Genomic DNA, 21,612 nt, shown 5'->3' with positions numbered 1-21,612 from the left:
AAGAGGATGTAATGGGTTTGAGTCTTAGGCCTTCCTTCCTGGTAACCGAGGAAGTATTTCACCCTATCCCTTTACGTTAACAGAGGTATAAATAAGATGTAGAGAGAGGCCTCTTCCTCTCTTCTGGAGAACTTGGGAGACAGCGGGTCCCTGCAGTTGGTCTCGCCTATCTGGGAGCTGAGGCCTGCTCAGGTTTGTTGTTTGCCACACGGGAGGTGGAGTGTGCTGGCCGTGTCTGGCGCGATCCTGCTTTTTCAAGGAAAGTATTGAGATTTCATTTCGCTAGTTCTTTATTTTGCTGGTTTCCGGGTTTCGATTATGCATATCTGTTTTATTTTTGTCCCTTTTTGTCCCTTTTCCCTCTTTCCTTTTCCCTTTCCCTTTTTAGGGGTTGTACATAGTATTTTCACTGTATATGACTGTGATATATGTAAAAATATATATATATTTTTGGTATAATTCAGTTGGTTTTGGTTTCTTTCAGTTTCTATAGTTTTTTTTCCTTTGCCCAAAGAGGAAGGGAGGGAAAAGGCTTTTGCTGGGTCTCAGAGATTTGGCAGGAAGCCACCTCCAAACTTACCCAGTTTTTTTTTTTGGTAGCAGAGGATGGTTTGTTTTGGTTAGCTTGGTTTGTTTTGAGAACAAAGACATGTAGAAGATCTTTGATTACACCACTATCTGTGTTTGAAATTATACAGGACAGACACATTGTATTAACACGAATATATAGTTTGTTGTAGGTTTTCAGTGCATTTAACTAATGTGTCGCTAGTGGCACTGTGGTTAGTCATGGTGTATTTTGATTTAAATGGGGAAATCGAATGCAAAAAGACCACAATGCATTCACATAAAATCTCTCAAAAAATCACTGGTAACTTTTGCCTAAAATACTTCAGAATACATGACTAACAGAGCTAAAAGGATGAATGCAAAATGCTCAGAAACATGGACTTCAAAATACAAAACATGGACTTCAAACTACACTACAATACTACTTTCCAGGATCTCATTCTCCAGTCTGTACAACCCAGGAACAGAATCTGGTACTTCCCCTTGTTGAAATTCATATGGTTGGTGATTGCCCAGTCCTCTAATTTGTCGAGGTCTCTCTGCAGGGCCTCCCTGCCTTCAGGGGAGTCAACAGCTCCTCATAGTTTTGTATCGGCTGCAAACTTGCATAGCATCCTGTCCACTGCTAGCACAGAAGAGAGAGTTACGATGGTTGAAAAGATACGGTGTCCTGAATTGGAGAAGGCAGATGTAAAAATTTAGCCAATTAAAGCTGAAGAACAGGAATCCAGTCCACCATTTAGGTTATCAACAAACACAGTGCTCCAACACTTTCAACACCTATGAGACTTGCAGGTAATGCCTCAGAAGAAAACACATTTTCCCTATAGTTAAAATCCTACCTCTTAACATTGTATGAACTCCATTCTGAGCTAATGAGTACACTATCATCTCAGCACTCCTTGCAAAAGACATTTCACAGTGCTGTCATCAGGTACTTTTCTTGCTCAGATAGTACAAGACTGGCCTGAGGCCTGCTATGGCACTATGTTGTCTTCAGTGTCTTGGTTTACCATTTTAATAACTCTCCATGTGCAGGGAAGAGTGACTTGTTTTCATGCTTCATTATAACCTGAGCAATGTCACCTTAAAACAATGTTTGTTTTCTCCATTCAGTTGAAGTTGCATTTATCTAGCAAAAATTGTTTGAAACACAAAATATAGCACTGTTTAAAGTAAAAGGGAAAGTAGAATAATACTGTGCTGAAAATGACACATATATGAGTGATTTCTGAGGAAGTTTAATTTTCATTCATTGTTTTCAGGAGTTTTGTGTTGGGGACCCTTTTTTTTCTGAGATGTCAGGAATACACTCTAAGAACTGCTCACCAGCCACAGAAGGACAGATTATCGAGTCATTATTTCCATGAAAGCCAATACAAAATTCTAGAGAAAGCCTTTGTAACATCAGGCAAATGAACAAATGAACCCTCTGTCTCCCCAAATGCTGAAGTAGCTAACTTCATTGACTGTCCTGTCAAAGCATTTTGAAACCTCAGTTATTGGAAATAAGAAAAAAAAAGGTTTTGCCTTCAGATAAAAACAAAAGCAAGAGGTTATAAAAGTGAATTTGTTGCATGTTGAAAATGCCTATTCATTTTTGATATATCCAAGTAAGCTGTAAGAGACACAATGCCATAGGGACTTCTAGGGACCTTTTTTAGTCCTTTGTAACTGACAACAGGTGTTGTTGTAGAAGAGTGAAGTCTCTGTTGTGATTATTACTGGTTTACATGCTGTATTTTATCTTAATACAAATTTAGTATTGCTTCACAGCCTGAGTTGTTCCAGATTGAACTGCTGCTTGATCCCTTAACTAGAATTCCCATGTGATTACACTCCTATATGCAATTCCTGCAATTCCAAACATCAGCATCAGTGTCTGAAGCTGCGTTTTAGTGTATCACTGTTTCAGTGATAATGCTGGAGAAGTGTTCCTCCTGTCTTCTGCAGTTGCTTATTCCTTCCTTCATTTCAATGTGCAGCTGCAGCAGTCGCCTGGAGGCTGCACAGTACCAGTGAATTGTTCAGCACCGCTGTTCTATGGTACCCTGGCAGAGGCCTCTGTCAGTGAAGCAATGGTAAGCGTCACAGCTTCACACTGCATGTCTAAACCTTCTGGGTGTTGTGCAGAGTGGCACTCAGGACAAAGGGAATTCTCTAGAATTCATGTACATGGCTGTACAAGACCACTGCTTTTAATGGCACAGCAAATTGTAGATAATAATTGTAGATAAAGACTTCTCAGTAGACTATTAATTCAACCCATAGTTCAGCCTCTTTGGAATATAGAATATCCCGAGTTGGAAGGGCCTCACGAGGATCATCAAGTCCAATTTTAAGTCTTTCTTATAACTGACTGAAGAAATAGCACGTGGAGATGAGGGGTAACTTTCATAAGAAAGTGGAAGGAAACATCAATCTGAGAAGGTTGTTACTGTAAAGGATGCACACAGTGCAGGGAGGGTGTGGCTGCCCACTACCCCTCAAGCCCTGCTAGGCTCCCTCAGTTCCACCTGCTTCTCTCTGGCTGAAAAAGACCACTATTTAAAATCACCATTTTACACAAGAAAATATTCAGTCCTCCCTCTCCCCGCCCTCCCCAAGAATAGTGTCTCACAGCTACCAGGAACTCCCCGTCTGGGCTGAGGCTTTCAGGCCAGCCAGGGCTGCAGGATGTCAGCTGTTCAGCTGCAACTGGGTGCCTGAGCTTTCCCATCACTTCCTTCAGGGCAAGGCATCTCACTGGATGGGCTCCCAGGCATCAAACAGGAGGTCCAGCATCACCTCCTCAGTGGGTTTCAGGGAACCAGCTTGAAGGAGACACCTTGTCATTGTGACTGAAACACGAGTCCCAGGTAAGCTCCTTTTAAACTCCTGGTTAATTAATCTAATAAAACTAAATTTGAACACTGGCCTTTTAAAAAGCTGAGTTATCTTCATTTGTATGTCTGAAAATGCACAAAATGCTGTCCCTGTCAAAAATGAGAGACAGGAGCATACAGGCTTTGTGATACTCCCGACCTGAATTTTCAATATTGAATATAGATCTTTGCAGTAATGTTTGTGACAGCCATATGCATAAAAATTTACCAGAACTGTGAAAAAATAGAGCTTGAGGAATTAGAGTTGTCACCTAGCCTGAAAGGAGGAATGAAAGCAGCACTCGTACTTCTTGTGATGAATGATTCATAAGTCTGTTGTCAGCCGTGTCCTCGACCTCACCTGTAATGTTTCAGAGCTGTTGCCTTGCATAAGTGATGCTGCTGGCAAAGGCAGCGGCAATGGTAGTGGTTTCATCTGTGAGGGACTGAAGACCCTTCCCACTCACTGTGAGAGATGACCAACAGCAGCTACCTGCCTAACCTGTAACAAAAAAATGGATCCAACAGGGTAAGTCTGTGCTGTACCAACACAGCCTCTGCATCCTGCTTAAGCTATTCTCCTGTGCCTGGCTGTGCAGTACATAAAAGATCTAGGCTGATGTTTCAGGGGATAGAGGCCTTTATGTTCACAATTGCACTGTTAGTTAGTTTGTCTAGAGACTTTAAGGTGGGTAGCAAAACTATTAATTAATTAGGAATATTCACAGGTCCCCAGTAGATGTTTTTTTCTTAAATTGGTTGTTGTGTTACCAGGCTGCTTAATGAAAGTGAGGCTTCTCCTTAAGGCCAAACTGACCTAGTAAACTGGGCTGGCCCCTCTTCTCCACTTCTACAGTCACATCTGCTTTGTCATCTAGCTCTGGCACAGCGTGGTCACTTTCTGCAAGAATAGTTTTCTGCTGGTTTAGTTTCCTTTATGAGCTCAGTATGAGTCTGCAAGCACAAGGGAAGCAAGAGAGCTGGTGCAAACATGAAGCCAGGAGCAGGTAGGGGTAGACAGGACAGGCTGTTCCAACCAGAAGTTACTCTAAGATCTTTCTCTGGTCTGGAGATCAAGGATTATCAAAGGAGACAGGGAGAAAACCGCTCAACACTTTTTTAGCCAATCTTTGTTGATGATGAGTTAACTAAAAAAAGGAAAAAATTTCTGTATAATGAGAGGCAGAATCTGACAAATTCACAAAGCAGCAGAGAAGGCTGACAAAGCTGGTAGCCGCCCATTTTCTGCGTGAAATTTTGACTTCCCCAGGTGTTGCAGGGTGGAGAAGGACTCTCCCCAGGGTTGGCACTGACTTTACTCCATTGTACAAATAACAAGTATGGACAAGGAATGTATTTTATGAGAAGCTGACTGGTCAGGAAGGCAGGGAAAAAATAGATGGGGTGGCACTTGGCACACCCCAAGATTATGTTGTACTTCCAGAACTGCAGGTAGTAAGCTCCCTCCTACTCCAGAAAGGGGTCAACTGGCAGCAGAAACTAATTTAAGAACTACCTTTTTGTTAGTATTCACACATGCCAAGAAATTAAGGAATAATTTAGGCCCAGAAAAACTTGTTTAATCCATATCATCATTGATAGCATCTAGCTTGTAGCTTGGTCTACAGTTTGCTAGCCTGAACCGTGAAGCCCAGAGAGGTGTTGTGCTGGTAGACAGCCAAAGCCCAGCCCACGGTAGGAAGTGTTAGCACTGGGATGTGAGCTGGGATTATTTAGACAATAACTGGGGGATCCAGAGCCTTGAAAAGTCAGTGGAGATGTACAGATTTTGCTGACCGTTATTTGTGAATTCCTAACCAGATGGTGATGTCCAATATCCAAGACTGAATTTTGGGTTGATATTTTTTTGGTTGATTGGTTTGGTTTTTAAATTTTGCACAGTGTATAAGCAAGAAAAGCTGCAGCCTGCCCTATCAATTCCAGGCTGAATGTCACATTATCCTTTACTCAGTCAGAGCTGATTAGGTAGAGTCTTGTAAGTGTTTTTGTAAAAGTCGCTGCAAAGGTCTCCTTTTCTAACTTAAGGGTGTAGTGGCTGGAAACAAGCCAGGCTTGCAGTGCCTCTTGCAGTACATTACACAGCACGCAAAACTCACTGCAGCTGAGCTGGAGGAGTCTATGAGCGACTTTCAGGACCTGCCATAGATGGTGCTGCAGGTCCAGTTTGGGGGGGGCTTTGTGCACCTGCTTTGCGTGGCAGAACCTGCAAAGTACTATCTAGTAAATGCTTCAGAATACCACAGTACAGCTTTACTGACAAGCAGAGAGCTGCCAGGTCTGAGGAACAGTTACTTGCTGCATTACACAGGAGTGCTAGGTGATGTAGAAATATTCCAGGCATGCTGGTGTAATGATAGGTTTGTTTTAAACCTGGTCAGTGATTGCTAAGGAACAAAAATTCCCTCCCTGAGACCTGCTGCTGAGCAAAAAGGCTTATTTGGTGCATTATTCTGTGCAAATGGCATGCAAGGAACCAGCAGAAAACCACAAAGAATGAGGGAATAGGATGAATTCAGTGCTGCAGTGCTTACAGTAAATTAAATACTATTGGGCTGAGGTTAGGTACAGTGAATTCCAACCCAAATTTAATGAAAATGGTGGTCACTACACTCGGAAAAATGAACTTGTACCCTCTGACTGAATTGCTTCAACAAATGTTGCTTTTTCTTTTCTTATAATCGCTGTGTTCAGGTTAAAAACATGTGATATGAATCACAGTAATGCTTCTCCATATATTGCATAAGCTTTTGGTTTACTGCCAAGAAGACATGGAATGAAAATTAAAAATAGAGTTATTATTAAAAAAATAAATCTCCATGCATTACTGCTGAGATTTGTTAAAATAAGAAGGTACATGAAAAATTATTTATAGATTTTGTGAGATAGAAAAGGAAGTGAAATACAATCAAAATTGGACACATAGGGAAATATTTTTATGGAATACGGTAATAAGTGAAAACATTTGTGACACTAACTTAAAGATAAGAAACATTCAAAGAATTATTCCAGGATTTAATACAATAGAGCCATATACTTAGATTTAAAATATAATTGTCTACAAATGTAACACATTTAAATGTTTTAAAAATATTTTCATCTGAAAACAGTCAGAATTGCTGGGAAACTGCATAGCTCACCATGACACCAGGCACTTCAAAATGAAAATAAGGCATAAACAAAAAATGTTTTACACAGATGTCTCTGTGGTAGTAAGAGTAGTTTATTTTTAAGAAGTAGAAAGAAGTTCTTGGGAACATGTATTTCCTTTGGAAACAAAACCTAGTGGGCAAGATCTTTTAATTAGAGGTTACCCCTGTCTTTGGAGTCTATGATTAATTTTTGGACTTGACTAAAGCAGCATAAGTTGAGTCGACTTACTTTTTCCTGAATTCTAATAATAAGAGTGAGAAAACGAACAGACACTTGAAAAAAACTAAAAATAAAACACTGCAAGGACCAAACTGAGATTACAATTATAATTTAATCAATAGGCAAAATTGATTTCCAAATTAACACAACAGGTAATCAACACAAACTTTGTGGTTGACTCAGGTGAGGTTTGTATTATTTTGCTTTTAGATTTCAACTTCTTCTACCTACATACCTACCCAGAACTTTAGCTGATATATTACATTTACATACCAGAAGAAGGTTTGTGTTGAATATAAAAACTTTACATAATATAGGAATTGGTACTGGTCTTAGGCATTTGTCAAGGAAATTTTTCTGATTCTTTTCAAGGAAACATAAATTTATGAGGCCTTAAATGATGATGCTTTAACACTTAAGGCCAGAAATTATATATTACAGTACATATGATTAATATGCAAGTCATATCCTTCCAGAGTGAGATACAGACACCTATAATTAAAGCTTTATATGAGTTTTATGGAAATTTGGACTCCCTCAGATGACAATTCCCAGCTCATTAATTTGAACTCAAAATCAATGTGATTAGCACATAGCTTCTAAAAAGATACACGGAGAAGATTTCAACTCCCGTGCCTTCTAGTGTGTGAGTACCTTATTTCAGATAGGTTGAAGCATCTCCATTTATCAACCTTCTGATAGGTTTCAGGAAGATACTTGTAAACAGCTCTGCACTGAACCGCACAAGGCTTTCCCTTTCAAAACCCATCTGAAGGAGGAAGAGGAGCAGTGACATCATTTTATGTGATGGCCAATTTGATATGTGGGAAGGAGAAGGCTTCCACTCTTCCTACTCCTCAGATTGCTCTCGCAGGCGTATTGAATCACAAGGCTAGTGATCTCAACAGACCAGGTGGAAAGCAGCTTCCAGCAGCTTCCAGCCATGTCTTTACTAGCAGGTCAAACAGCACCCAGACATGTTCTTGAACACCAAGATCAAGTAGTAAAGAATGGCCCACATTTATGCCTGTAAAACCATACTCAGTAAACCCTGTTTAAACAGACTGGTGGCATCCAAGCTTTGTACCTGGAATGATTCCTGTTAGATGCTTGAATACCTTGCAATATTTTTATTTTTATGTTCCTTTCCTCAGTATCAACTGTGTCATAATGAATGTACGGAATAGTTATTTGTTTTACATTAGGTTCCTTGAGACTGTGTGTCTGACTTGAAAATAGATAAATTCATAGATGAGATCTTTCACATCTTTGGAAAGCCTGAGAGCCAAGTCTGTCAAGTTAGGCAGTTAATCAAGAATATCCCATGTATGATCTTTGGTTTGACTTTTAAAAACATAGCCAATAAAGTTCAACCCTGAACCCCTCATATGTAAATTTTCCTCTGATCCTTCTGTTAATTTTTCCTTTACAGTATAGGAAATTAATCCAGAAGGCAATTTGCAGCTGTTCAGTTTTGACAGACACAAGATGTGTATGTTCCAGTGAAAAGGTTGTCTGGAGGAGGTTGTTAGGTGGTTTTCAGGAAAAGCTGTCACAATTCCCTAGCTCCCATCAAGTCTTTGGCTGTTTTTAAGTTGTTGAGCTGCAGAAAATGAGTAATTAAAAATCACTGTATCTAAAATCCTCTGCTTGTCATTCCTTCCAGGAAAACATGTTCGCTGTTCATGTATCATATTGTTTTCCTAAATGCACAAGATTCTGACAGATATTTACCTAGCAAGCAATTTTTCTTGGAAAACTGAATTTGATGTCAGTTAAAAATTGTATTAATAATACTCTTTTCAATGTTTATATATTCCTCTTAGTTCCTTTAGAAGAATGTTCCGTTTAGCAAGGTGTAGGGGCCATTTGTCTAACTTACCATTTGCAGGCACTTAAATTCGTTTGGATGGGTTAGTTTGCCAGCCTAAATTCTCTTTATTTCTTCATGTGTGCTCATGTAACACAAATATTGTATTTTCTGCTTTTATTAAAATCTCAGAATTTTCATGATTTCTTTCTCCTCCATTCTGAACTAGTGTAGTAATTTGATTAAGTGCTAAAAATCTGGTGGCACTTCAGAGAACTGTTTTGTTGGCTTGAGAATGCCACATCATAGTCATTAAAGTTAGCAAGGCTACTAATTTCCATTTTATATCTAAAATCAATCAGCTTCTACAAAGAAGACTCTCATTGCACATCTCAAACATATATTAAATTGGTAAAAAGATGGTCTCAAAAGCTTCAAACACTAACAGTTTTTTCCTTCAGAAATTACTCAGAGGTAATTCCCAGTACAATGACATGCGGCACTTTTATGGGTGCTTTCTCATGGTGCGTTAGGACAACATACACATGCAACCCTTTTCAGCACAGACTCTGTAGGTTGTACTTTTTTCAGTAAAAAGGATGATAAGAATAATAATAGAAAAGAAAAAATATTGCCTGTGGCAAACAAAAGGGAATCTATGAAGTGTGTTTATTTATGACAGAAAAATCTGGAGGTGAATGAGCTCTCTACTTTTCTAGTCAAGTTCTCTATTTTACTTCTAGCCCCACCCTTGCTCCTTCAATGCAAACCTGCTTTCTGTTGTCAGAAAAAAAAAAATCAAACTTTGTTTAAAAAAAAATGGCTAGGACATTTTTTTGTGTGTGTTTAAACATTTGTTTGCCTTGGCTTTTGGTGGTACAGCTGTCAGCTGTACTTCCTTCTGGTCTCTTGAAATTTTGTTTGATGAATAGGTTCAGACCCACGCCATTCAAGAGCTAGCTGGCCTATAGAAAAGAGGATACAGAACTTAATAACGCACTGAAACACACACATAAATGATGAAAACATACTGAGCTTCTAGAAGGAGAAATACTACCTTTCCAAAAGAAGTTCAGCATCAAATCCTGTTTCCCATGCCGGATTGGGAGCCATGCAGCAGAAACAGGGAACCATCCACCTTAAAATTTCTGCTGCTGTTGGCAGATGCTCTCCATCTTCCTGCAATCAGTAAATGTTTCCTGCCAAACCTCTCTGTGTGTCCGATCTTATCATGCCCTGTACACTGAGATGAAGCTTGTGTGGGAGCAGACTGCAAGAGGTCAGCACAGTAAGCCCAGTCCTGGATGGTCTCCAGTGCTCTTGGAGGTACTATACCTAGCTCAAGCTCTTCCCACAGTGCCTCATATAGAATTCCTTGCTGTATTTCCAGAGCTACTGGAAGTTTCTGTTACTTGAATGTGTCAATTGCACTAGAAAAATCAACACATATGTTTTGGGTTCTTTAATTATTACAGACACATGGATGACTGTGTGATTCTGACTCCATAGCCAAACTTGAGAGACTGGGAAACATGAATAGATGTAAATGCAATCTTAATTAAGAAGTTTTATTTAATCTTTCTCCCCTAACATATGGTAAAGATTACTGGAAAGAAGATTTGGAAGCCTGTTAGGAGAAATTATGAAAAGCATGTTAGAGGAATCTAGGTGGCTTAGGGTGAACAGGAGATGCTTAAAGACAATAAGCAAGCTAATTTTTGGGACTGTAGCATTTTCAGAGCCAGTGTGAACATGTGTGGTGAAGAGTTTTCGTATTTTCCCATAAAAATATATTATTCGCTTCCTCAGTTGGCTTGTATGCTTAGGGTGACTCCCAGTTCAGTTCATTGCAGTTCACCTCCAAATCCCAAAGCTGCATTTTTCAATGAATATTCTCATAAAAGAGAGAGAAAAAAAGAGAGGAACATTCTGTGATTTACCAGAGACATCAAAATATAGCACATTTTGTAGATATAATGTCAGACTAGACATTCTATCAAGCTGTCCACATGTCTTTATCATGATCTCTACATTCCAAGAAAGAAAAATTGACTCATTTCCCAGCATAAAATCATCTTACATCCAAAATGGTGTTGTGTTGGAGGAATATGACATGCTCATAAAATAAGTGACAAGTAATAAAATTGTTTTCTGAAATGTGCCTAAGTATAAATGCAGAAGAGAAGATACCACACAGCTATCTAAATCAGTTATTATTTTGCATATGATTCACATGTGCATGCATGTATATGCACCTTGTGTATAAATCCCCATTGAGTGAAATGTGAATGTAAACCTTAATGCATAATTATCAAATTTTAACAAACAAGATATGGTAATAAAGCACCAAGCAGTTGAAGAGGCATAAATCTCTCATGGCAGAGGTGAGTGACTGGGGATGGCAGGAAGAAAGAGAGAGGGAGGAGAGAAACAACAGCAATCATTGTAAAACAGGAACATGAACTTGTAGCCTTTAGGATGAACTAGGACCTCATTCTACTAATGCCAGAGGTATTGTAAAAATCTTCCTGCTTTGGAAATTAAGGTCAGAGATGTTAAAAATGCTAATAAAAATATTATCCTTATTTAAACTGGGCCGTTGAAATTACATTTGCAGAATTTAATAGTGAATTATTAGAAACTGATTCACTTTTAAAATAGGCAAAAGCACACCGTGCTGAATATGTAAACTAGGTCAGCTCTCATTTAAATTCTGTATTGCTGAGAAAAGGACGCCAAAGGGAATGTGATTTATCACTAGATCCATCTGGCAGATCATAGCAAAAAGCTAGTGTTTTAATTACATTGCTTTGTCAAATCATAAAAATCATAGAAATGCGTAGTGAAAGGGACCTAAAATGAACCTTTTATATGCTCTGATAGTCAAGTAAGATTACACCTCTTCTGAGAGATACTTGGCTAAACCAGAATCATCCAGGGCTGAGGATTTTACTATTTTTCTTAAAGCCTGTCCAAGCCTTTTAGCACTTTCTTCTCTGTTAGCCTGACACCTCTATTTCTAAAAATTAAGCTAATTATTTTTTCTTCTAGCTTTGGCAGACATGGAGAACAGCCACAATACTCTTTTTTACTGCAACCCATACAAAAACTTCTTTATTCCATTCTTCTCTGAGCTACCTGAGCCAGTTATCTGGATTTTTTTTAAACAGACCATAGTCCCAACAACCTCTCCAGCTGACTAACATTCTGTACTTGCTTGTCACGCCTTTGACAGATGTCCCCCCAGTTGATGAAAACCCCATATAAAAGCCAGAAGGATATATTTGCAGAGCTGTTCTGCCTTTGGTTGTTCCTATGTTCCAGCAGCAGGATCAAGGAAGCTGGAGGCAGACAGAGGCAGTGACGCTCCATTGCTGTCTTTTCCATCTTTGGTCTGCCCCTCCACATCCAGATTTGGGAGGTGATTTCAGCTGAGGGCCATACTGATGTAGGGTGAGAACTTCTCCCCCTCTCCTCTATCCTGAAGCAGCACAGAATCCTGAGGGAATGGGACAGGACAACTAGGGAAGATAAGGTGGTCTTGAGAACTGCCAATGATTTCAAAGGCTTGGCTGAACTGAACAGGGCAAGATTACTCTAGTAGAGCCCTTACAGCTTGAATCAAGATCAATATTTGTGACACATATGTGACAGGTCAAGTTATTGTTTTGGTGTCATTCATAGGTGACAGAAGTTTAAGTTCTGTGTCTTAGGTGCTTATTTTTATAAAGATTATTAAGAAACTGATATTTAAAGTTTCTCGAATGTTTTCCTTCTGATGACATCATATTAGATACCTTCAGCTTTTCTGGTATTCATTGTTCAGGCTGAGATTTGATATCTTTACTTTCTGAAGGTACTGCTTTGGCTGAGCCAGAATTATTCTGTTTCTAATGATAATGCAATGTAGGCAAAGAGAAAACAACTTTCCCATCATGAAAAATAAACATGTGGTCACCATCACAGAACTCTAATATTGCTGGCTAAACTGAAGGAATGAGATTTGCCATACCTGTTATTTTGGGTTAATATTAATTCCATTTGACAAACTTTGAAAGACTTATTTTTTCATTTTCACAGACTACTTAAGCATTGATTCTTGTGGCTCTCCCACCAAATCCAAGCTCTCTCCTGCCCCCTCCCACTTTCCCAAGTGAGAGGAAAAAAAAACAAACTACAGAAAAACTGAAGGAAGTCCGGACACAAATGGGATTATATAAAAAATATATATTTACATATATTTACAATTTTATATACAATTTGAATACATTATACACACAATAGGGAGCTCCCGAGGGGAAAATAGGGATAAAAAAACTAAAACCAATATCCTCCAAATATACCCGTTAGTAGAGAGCTAGTGAATCAATACAAAAAACAAATTAAATACTTCCCTGAACGAGACAGCAGAACTGTGCGAAGCACCAACTAACTCCCCCACGCCTCCCGGAGGGACCAGAGATAATGGCAAGTCCAAGCAGGCAGGCCCTGGTCTATACAAGCAAAGACCATCTGTGGAGAGACCTGTTGCCTTCAACCACCAGAAGAGAGAAGAGCTCTCTTATCTACGCCTTATTTATATGTTGTGTTATATTAAAGGATGATATGGAATACTTCCTCAGATTTCTGACCCCTGTTGCCAAGGAAGGCCTAAAAAATCCAAAAGCCAACCCACTACAATTCTCTTCATGTTGTTGCACTTTCTAATCTCATCAGTGTTTTATTTTCTTTTAAAAAAAATATATTTTTAATGGACAAAATATAGAAGGAGAGAAGCAGAGTGACTGGTTACCCACGAGCAGATCTCGTAGGGTGTTTCTGGGGGCTGGAGCATGGAGCTTCTCAACCACACGATATCCTCTGCAGCTGAGAGAGGGCACAGCTGGGAGAAGGCAGTGTGGCCAGACCTGTTCGAAGGCTTGTGTAGGCTTGTGTCCAAAGGCTTGTGTGGCTAGCAACTAATCCAGGAAGGTGGAGGGATGCCTTCTAGGAAAGGAGGAGAAATTACAAGTTTTATTTTTCTTCTTTTTCTTTCTTGGGCAAATGTGCTGCAGAATGTTCTTTAAATACATTTTAATTCTGCATATGTGTTTGCACTGCTTGCACAAAGAAATTAAATTAGGTCTTTTGACATTGCTATAACATAATTATCTAGAGTGAGATTTATGTGCAGTCCATACACACATTTATTAGTTCAGTAGTATTACTGAACTTCTTTTAGTTCAGTATCCCAGACAAGAACCTTATCTTTTATACAGCTCCTTGTTATTTTTCTTAAGACCGTATACTGCCTCTATTATAAATGGTCTTTAGTTTATCTTTTTAGTGCTTTTAAATTTTATTGTCTAAAGAAATAAATCCCATCTGTCTGCATCCTCTCATGAGAAAACAAAACACATCCCAAAACCCCTGTAGCTATGGAGTTTCATCATTGTAGCTTACTTTAAAACCTGCCTTTCTTACATGACTCATTCGTTTCAGTGTTTACTGGAGAAGGGCATCTTTTGTGGAGATGGAGAGGTTTAAAGGAGCAAAAGTAGATTTTTTTTTTCTGTCACAGATTTAGAAACCTCAGTAGCCTTAGTAATGGAGGGAATGTTGTACCCACCCACCCAGGGGAATAATATCATATTCTGTTCTATGACAGTACTTCATCTTATTATTTCTAACAATCATTTTTATTGTGGTTTGTGAAATGTTTTGAGATCTGAGAGGAAAAAGTCTTATGTAAGAACTCAATCGTAAAAGATGCCAAAAATGCTCTGGCCAGTAAAACACTTAAACAAGTATTTAACTCAGAGTGCATAGGAATTCTCTGGGGAATAAATATGCTTAAATCTAAATACATACTTCTGTGCTTTGTTGGATCAAAACCAAAGCCCCCAAATCCTTGCAGGACTGAGCTCTCATTCTTTTTGTTTTTATAGAGTATTTGTTTACTGAGTTTCATAAATCTGAGTAGGTAATTCAGCTCAAATGTTTTCAAGTCTGTACTCCCTGCCCTGCACCATTTGACGTCAGTAGTAAGCTTTATTTCAATGGGAATGAGACCAAATCTCCATGGTGTGATAAATTGCTGTGGAAATCCTGTTCATCTGTCAGACATATAATATACGTACTGAGTGGTAAATGGTCACACTCCGTGTCCTGAAGTTATACACAAAAAATATTTTTTGCTTATTAAAAGCATCTGGAAATGTTCTGTGCATCTTGCAAAGAAAAACAGAGTGAAACACTTACCTCAAAGCATTCCCCACATTTAGGTAGGGCAATCCAGCAGTGGAGCATCACATGTAAGTAAGGCTGGTGAGAAGGGAAGGGGAAGATGAGCTAGGAATATGCACACACCTTAGGGGCAGAGCATGAGCCTTGCAGAAGCACTTATTGCAAACAGCCTGTCTCACTGCAAAAAGAATGAATTAAAAGCCTGCCACTTTGCAAAAAAGAAGGAAACCTTCCTTTCCCACTACTTCTCAAAGATGAGAAGGTAGAAAATATTGTAAAAGGCAATAGCTATAAGAAGAAAATAAAACAAAGAGGAAGGCAGACTTAAGAGGCACAACAAAGTCAGTCTGTGTGTTTCTTGCAGACCTCTTAGAAAAGCAAAAATAAGAAAGTCAAGAAGGGACTCACTGGTGGGCTTTCCTACTAGGCTTTGACCAGAGTTCAAGAATATGCCTGCACTTACCCCATACAGAATGCCAGAACTGTAAGTGCTATCTTGGTGAATCACATCAGCACTGCTATAACAAAGCTGTGGGGTTTATTTTTAGCACAATGTTAACTGTTGCCATCACCTGGATGTACTGTGACAACCTGCCAATGAACTTAGTCATATCACCAGTACATAGCCAATAGTCAAATTGGATGTAATTCATGAACCCTTAATCCAACTTTTGTAAATATTCTGGGTTTTTTTTGGTTTGAGGGTTGCTTGGTTGTTTTGGGGATTTTTCAATCCTTTTTTCCTTTTAGGCTCTATGTGTGGAAAACTACTGGTCTTTTCTCCTAGTAGGGCTTGTTTCTGCTTTGCAGAATAAAAGCTGCAGAACCACGGGCAAGATCAGAAATCACAAAACTCAAATAACTGAGAAGAAGTTGAATCAAAAGAGTAGGAAAAATACAGATGGTGCATGAGACATGTTTATTTAAATAAAGAAAAAGTAGTAAGAAAAATATATATTTAATATTAAGAAAATCATGTTTTCATTGAAGTCTGTTAAAGAAGAAACCTTCAAATGTGTAGAAAAAGAAGCCTCACAGGAGCCATGCTTTTACTAGACCCTAAAAATGTTTACCTCAGACATATAGGTTATGACTGGACTGATCTACTACTTGTTTTTATTTCCTGTTTTATCATTTCATTAATATCATAAAAGGTTAAACCTAAAAGTTACTTTTTAAAAATGCTTGAAACATTTATGTGTTTTTAAAACCCAATCTATTCAAGTTGGACGTTTCGACTTTCTGAGTCTTGTCTCTGTTATAGTCTGGATGCTACCAAAACTCTCATCTTTCCATCTATCCATGCTACCATGGTTCCATTCAGTATATGGTGCATGTTTCTTTTGCTTTATCCTGTCTTCTCTACTGAATGTAGTGCTAATAGCAATTGTCTACCAAAAAATTGCAGTTGCCCGAGATTAGGTCAAAGAGCAGCTTTACACCCACAGTTGCCCACCTGAACTTCACTAAATTGCAGTCTATGTTTTCTTACATTTTTTTTACTGATGTTCTTTCTTTCTGTCTTGAAGAATCTCTTCCACATCAGGAAGCTTATGGCAGTCTTCTATATTCTATTAGGATACCTTTCAAGAAATGCAGAAACACATCATGCAAATGCATCAGAAAAGTGCAAATAAAATAAAACTGCATATTGATATTTCATGATCCTCCTGTACTTCCACTGGCTAAGAGTCTCTCCCCTGAACTGACAGCCATTTCTCCCTAGCATCTCTGTGTGACATGTGCCCACTGCAGCAGGTGTATTTGTGCTTTGTGGGGATGATCTTTTCACATTGCTGCTCTTTTCTCTGACTGTCTTAAGTCATATTCACCATCCCATGATGGCTCAGACCTTCTCCACATCTCACTGTTCTTGTGCAACAACTTTACTGACATCTAACCGCAGTAATAGGACTGAGATGCACTCATACTGTGGAGATGCCAAATGTACAGAGCTAGATTTTGAAAAATTCATCAGCACTGCAATCAGGAGTCAGTTGTAGCCACTCTTTACACACTAACTTACTTCTAAATGAAAAAAACCCAGCATTATTTTTAGCATACATCTTCAGTTTATCATAATTTTGAACATCCAGAGGAATCACTCTGTAAGAGACAGATAGAAAAATCTTTAATCCACATATTTGCACTGAAAGTCCTACTATACTCAACATAATGCGGTACTCAAAATAACTGGAGGTAAATCATAACAAGATCTTTTTTAAACTTGGAGTAACTTCACAAAGTGAATAGCTCTACAACAAGTTTATGGCTACAAATAGTTTGGATAGTAATTATTTCCAGCATTCAAAATGATGACAATTTACCATTCTACTGAAAAATCAACGGGAATGTGTTTCTTGTATAGACACCTGTCAAAGACCCTTTCTTGCTTCGTAGGGAAAATGGCACAGCAACTGTTGCAACCACTGTATTCTATGTTGATAACAATCCTGTATTTCTATTATATTAAATCCTAAAGTTCTTGAAGATGGAATTATTTTATTATAAAGGCACAAAGTGATGATATAATTTCTTAAATTTTTTCACCTACTAACGTCTCCTTTAAAAGCTAGTAGGCTTACTGGTTTATGTTTTCAATATATTTTAGCTCTTGCTTTGCTATAAATTCATACAGTACCCCGTTGTACACATACCCCCTTTGAAGTTCAAAGAAAACTATTTTCACTTAAAAGGGCTTTGGTTCTATCAGACCTGAAATTTAAGTCCGTGTGAAAAGTCCTATGATGGCAGTTCTGTCAAGAGTTAGGAAAGAGAAGAAAGCTGGAAATTTTTCAAGTAATTCACAGTAAGTAAATCATTAGCAGCACCTTTTTTTGTATATAAGGAGCTGCATTTTTTTCTCTCTTCTTAGTTATTTTCAGTTTGTTTCTATGATTATTTATTTATTATTTATTTATTTTTAAATGACTATGAGTATACTGCAGACAAACTTCCTCTCCTGGATATCCATGAAACAAATTACTTTATTCTGTTTGTGGTCTTTGTGTTTTCCATGTCTATAAACACAAGATTGTGCTGCATTTTCTGCCAATTAAATTTTCTGCAAATTTCCCTGATAAAGAGTGATCAATATTCTGTTTTTGCCAACAGAGTACATCAATGAGCAAATGCCAGAAGCATGATAAATTACAGCAGTGATCAATACCAGTATGATCATAGCAAGAAAGGTCCCACATTGCCACTGTCGTTTCATTAGTTTGTGAAGCATTCGCTGTGTACTATGGACCAGATCCTGATGACAATTACATTATTAGCAAATCTTTTGCTAATTTGGGGGATTTTTAATCCTCTCTTCAATGAGACAAATATGAATTTTTGCAGATTAGTTGGACAAGCAACACCAGAGCTTCTTCAAAACTTCCACCAGTTTGGCTCTTGTCTGAGAGCACTGGCTGCAGCTCTGGCTGGGGGATCTGAACCACTCACCCTGATGGCCCCCACCCAGATGGAGCTGCTCAAGGGACAGGCTGATGTGCAGACCTCAGACTGCAGAAGTGCTGAGACCTTTTGCCTGGGGCAGGAACAGTCAGCAGACCAGCCTCCAAAAGGTGTGCCCAGTGAAGGACTTCCTGCTACAGGTGGCTGAGCTGCAGAAGGTGGTGAGAAGGTGTGTAATGTCAGGGAGACTGAGAAGGAGTTGGATAGCAGGGTCTAAGTGGACTAAGGGACTAAGGGACTAAGCAGCCTGCAGTGGACTCACAGACCACAGCCAAATAGCGAAAAACTCCCCCAATGGCACACGCAGAAGGGGGACCAATAATACAGAAGAATGAAAGCTTGGAGCAGCAAGAATCTTCAGGAGGAAGAGACTTCCGTCAAAGCCTGAGTTGCCCTTCAGAACCACCTCACTGCTTTGCAGGCTGAAAAGGAAAGGTGCATTGTCACATCAGTAGAGTGGATCTACAAAAGAACCGGAGAGTAACTTTTTAGAAGGGTGTGTAGTGATAGAACAAGGGGGAATGACTTTGGACTGAAAGAGAGTAGATTAAGATTAGATATTTCCAGAGCTGCTGTAATCTGATATTTATATCTGCAAATTATAATATGATTTTTTTGCACAAAAGTAGAAGGGAAAGAAAATAACTATGGAAACATCAATCTGCATTAAAGAAAGCCTCAGTTCCTAGCTGTTTTGAGTGTTCCTGGACACAGTGCTCCCTAGGGCAGTTAAAATCTCCCATGGCTGCTCCTGGCATCACCCAGCCATGGCAGCCTCTTCTTACCATCAATGAAAGTGAGCAGTGAAAGCTTATAAATAGTTGGAATAAGTTGTACAGTATAGGTAAATGCAGGAATAAAAATTATATAAGGAAAAAGAAAGAATAAGTTTAATCATTATCACACCCACACACTTGCTTTCAAACAGGATAAAAATCATTATCAATCAGATCATTACCTTCATCACATCATAATATGATATAATAGTCTTTCAGAAAAGGAATAAAATACGAATAGCTTTTTCCCCCAAGCAAATAATTTGAGAGATGTCAATTGCATTCTCCAAATTCTTGTTGTGGAGAGTCTTAATGTCTTTGATGTCACTCTTTCCATTACATCTCCTTTCAAGCCTCAGAAACATTTTATGCATGAATACAACAGAATCTGTTCAAGAAATGTTTTTATTAAATAAATGTGCTTTGACTGAGTTTATAGTCTTTTTCTGTTCACTTTCTGTAAGAATACTTATACCAAAATTTAATGGCAAAAGTCTTTTTGAGTCACATGACTTGAACATCAGTTCAAACAATTCACAGGAAGTGCCTATTTTAAATTACAAGCTTTTGCTCAGGAAATTTGGTTACAAAAAGTTCTGTTCACCCAATAAAGCTGCAGAAAAAAATCAAAACCACAACTGTACTGTTTACAATAAAGTGCACATACCTATCTTCACATGGATCCAGTCCGCTCACACCTTGGAAAAGCACTGGGACAGAACTTCCTATATTTATATCCAGAGAGAAGACGGGAACACGTATCCTCTGAAGATTATCTCCAAGACTCATGTCCCATACAAACACCCATGACCATTACTGGCAGCAAGTTGTACACCTTCTCACAGCATGCCCTGGATTTGCAGTCCAAGAATTACTTGGTTGTCTTTGATAGAAAGCCTTGATGTAACTGGAATAGAGTGATCCACTAGGCAGCCCCAGAGATGCCGCTGGCTGAGGCAGCTACCTTCTCTGGAGAGTGGGATCTGGCTGGTACCCAAACAATTGAAGGAGTCCCCTGCCCTCGTTTAACTGCAGTAAAAAGTGTGGAAAAGTCTCTATGGGGGGCGAAGGTGGTGACTTGAGAACAGGAGCAAGTAGAGATGGAAGAAAAGACAGGTTGAGCCGGAAAGCTAAGTAGGGATTAGGTTGCTGGCACCAAGAAGGTTGTCCACCAGCAGGACTTGCAAGGTGTGGATCTGGTTCTTGTTCTGTCAAGATGCAGCCACCACCAGGTATCCATTCTTCACAAAGTCCCTGAAAGTCTAAATCGTGGTAGGGAAAGAGGAGATAAGTTGCCCACTTCAAATACAAATCTACACACAGACAGGCACCCAAAGGCATACTGTGCAGCAGAGAGAGTGTTTCTAGATAGTGCAAATACACAGTGAAGGTGGAAACATCTATTTAGAGACATTATTGTAAAAATGGTGAAGATCAGGCTCAGCATAATCAAGACTTACTCCACTGGGAAAACACCGTGTAGAACTACGGGTATGAAAAATTACCTGTTCCTGAATTTTCCACCAAAGCGAAACCTAATCTGGATCTCCCTGTCACAGCAAGTCCATGAACAGCTAAATTTAGCACGGATTAACCCAGATGTGCTATTCATTTTTTCTTCCAGCTGAACTGGTGGCTCAGTTACCTCCCACTTCCCTCCTATAATTTGAAACCAATTTGTAGCAGTTCCAAATTATTACGGTCAATTTCCCAGCTGGCAACTTCAATAATAAACAGAATAAGCTATTTTGTTTACCTCACTCAGTTCTAGATTTGCCATAGGTACTTAAATCTTAATTGACACCCGTTTCTATACATATCCAGTTTGAAGGAATGGAAGTGACAGGTGGCAGTAGCAGTAATTCCTGTTTCCATCGGGTTTCCTGCAACTCTAAGTAGTTTTGATTAATGCCCATGCTTATCATTTTCTGTTCAAAATCACTCATAAATCAGAACAATCTGACTGTTTTAGAATGAATAAACAACCATTCCCTTCATCCTACAGATCATGTGTGGACACCTCTAAATTCTAGAATAGGTAAAAATAAGTAATTTTCTGGACAAGGACATTGGGTTCTCTGTGAGTTCTATGTACACTTCTTGTCCCACTCTTGGTGCTTAGTCTTCCTCAGGGGCAATTCCCAGAAGTAAGATCTTCAAAAGACCATATTCTGCAATAAAAATTCTGAGAAGACCCACATTTCTCCTCCCCCTCCAGGTCTCACATCCTTATTATGGAGTATACCACGAGCAAAATTATTCTTTCGTCTGTGATGGCTGCTGTAATTGGAAGGAGGCTGTGTGACCCTTAAATAACATACTGAAATAATTCAGTCTAGTATTTAAAAGCATGTTACTGGATATTATTATGCATATTATATGATATGTGCAGGAAGAGATGGGAAAACCTACCAAAACTCATTTGACAACTATTTGGATCTATTAATTATAAACCAGGACTTTTTAGCAAACAATACGGTTTCACGTCCCCTGTTTCTCAGACGTAATTATTGCA

At 38.9% G+C, this 21,612-nt stretch overlaps 1 protein-coding gene across 1 annotated transcript in view; it reads right to left on the bottom strand.

Annotated features, from left to right (window-relative positions):
• The window catches only part of RXFP2 (relaxin family peptide receptor 2), a 45,214-nt gene extending 25,328 nt beyond the window's left edge, over nucleotides 1–19,886 (bottom strand). The window contains 2 exon segments of the mRNA XM_064645586.1: nucleotides 16,886–16,965; nucleotides 19,765–19,886. Coding sequence (XP_064501656.1) covers nucleotides 16,886–16,965; nucleotides 19,765–19,886 — 202 coding nt within the window.
• Between the last annotated feature and the right edge of the window lie 1,726 nt (nucleotides 19,887–21,612).

Source organism: Pseudopipra pipra, chromosome 2 (genome assembly GCF_036250125.1).
Source record: "Pseudopipra pipra isolate bDixPip1 chromosome 2, bDixPip1.hap1, whole genome shotgun sequence".
In the NCBI taxonomy this organism is placed as follows: domain Eukaryota; kingdom Metazoa; phylum Chordata; class Aves; order Passeriformes; family Pipridae; genus Pseudopipra; species Pseudopipra pipra.
Note: the sequence above shows the minus strand (reverse complement) of the source record. Positions and strands in the feature narration are given on the sequence as shown.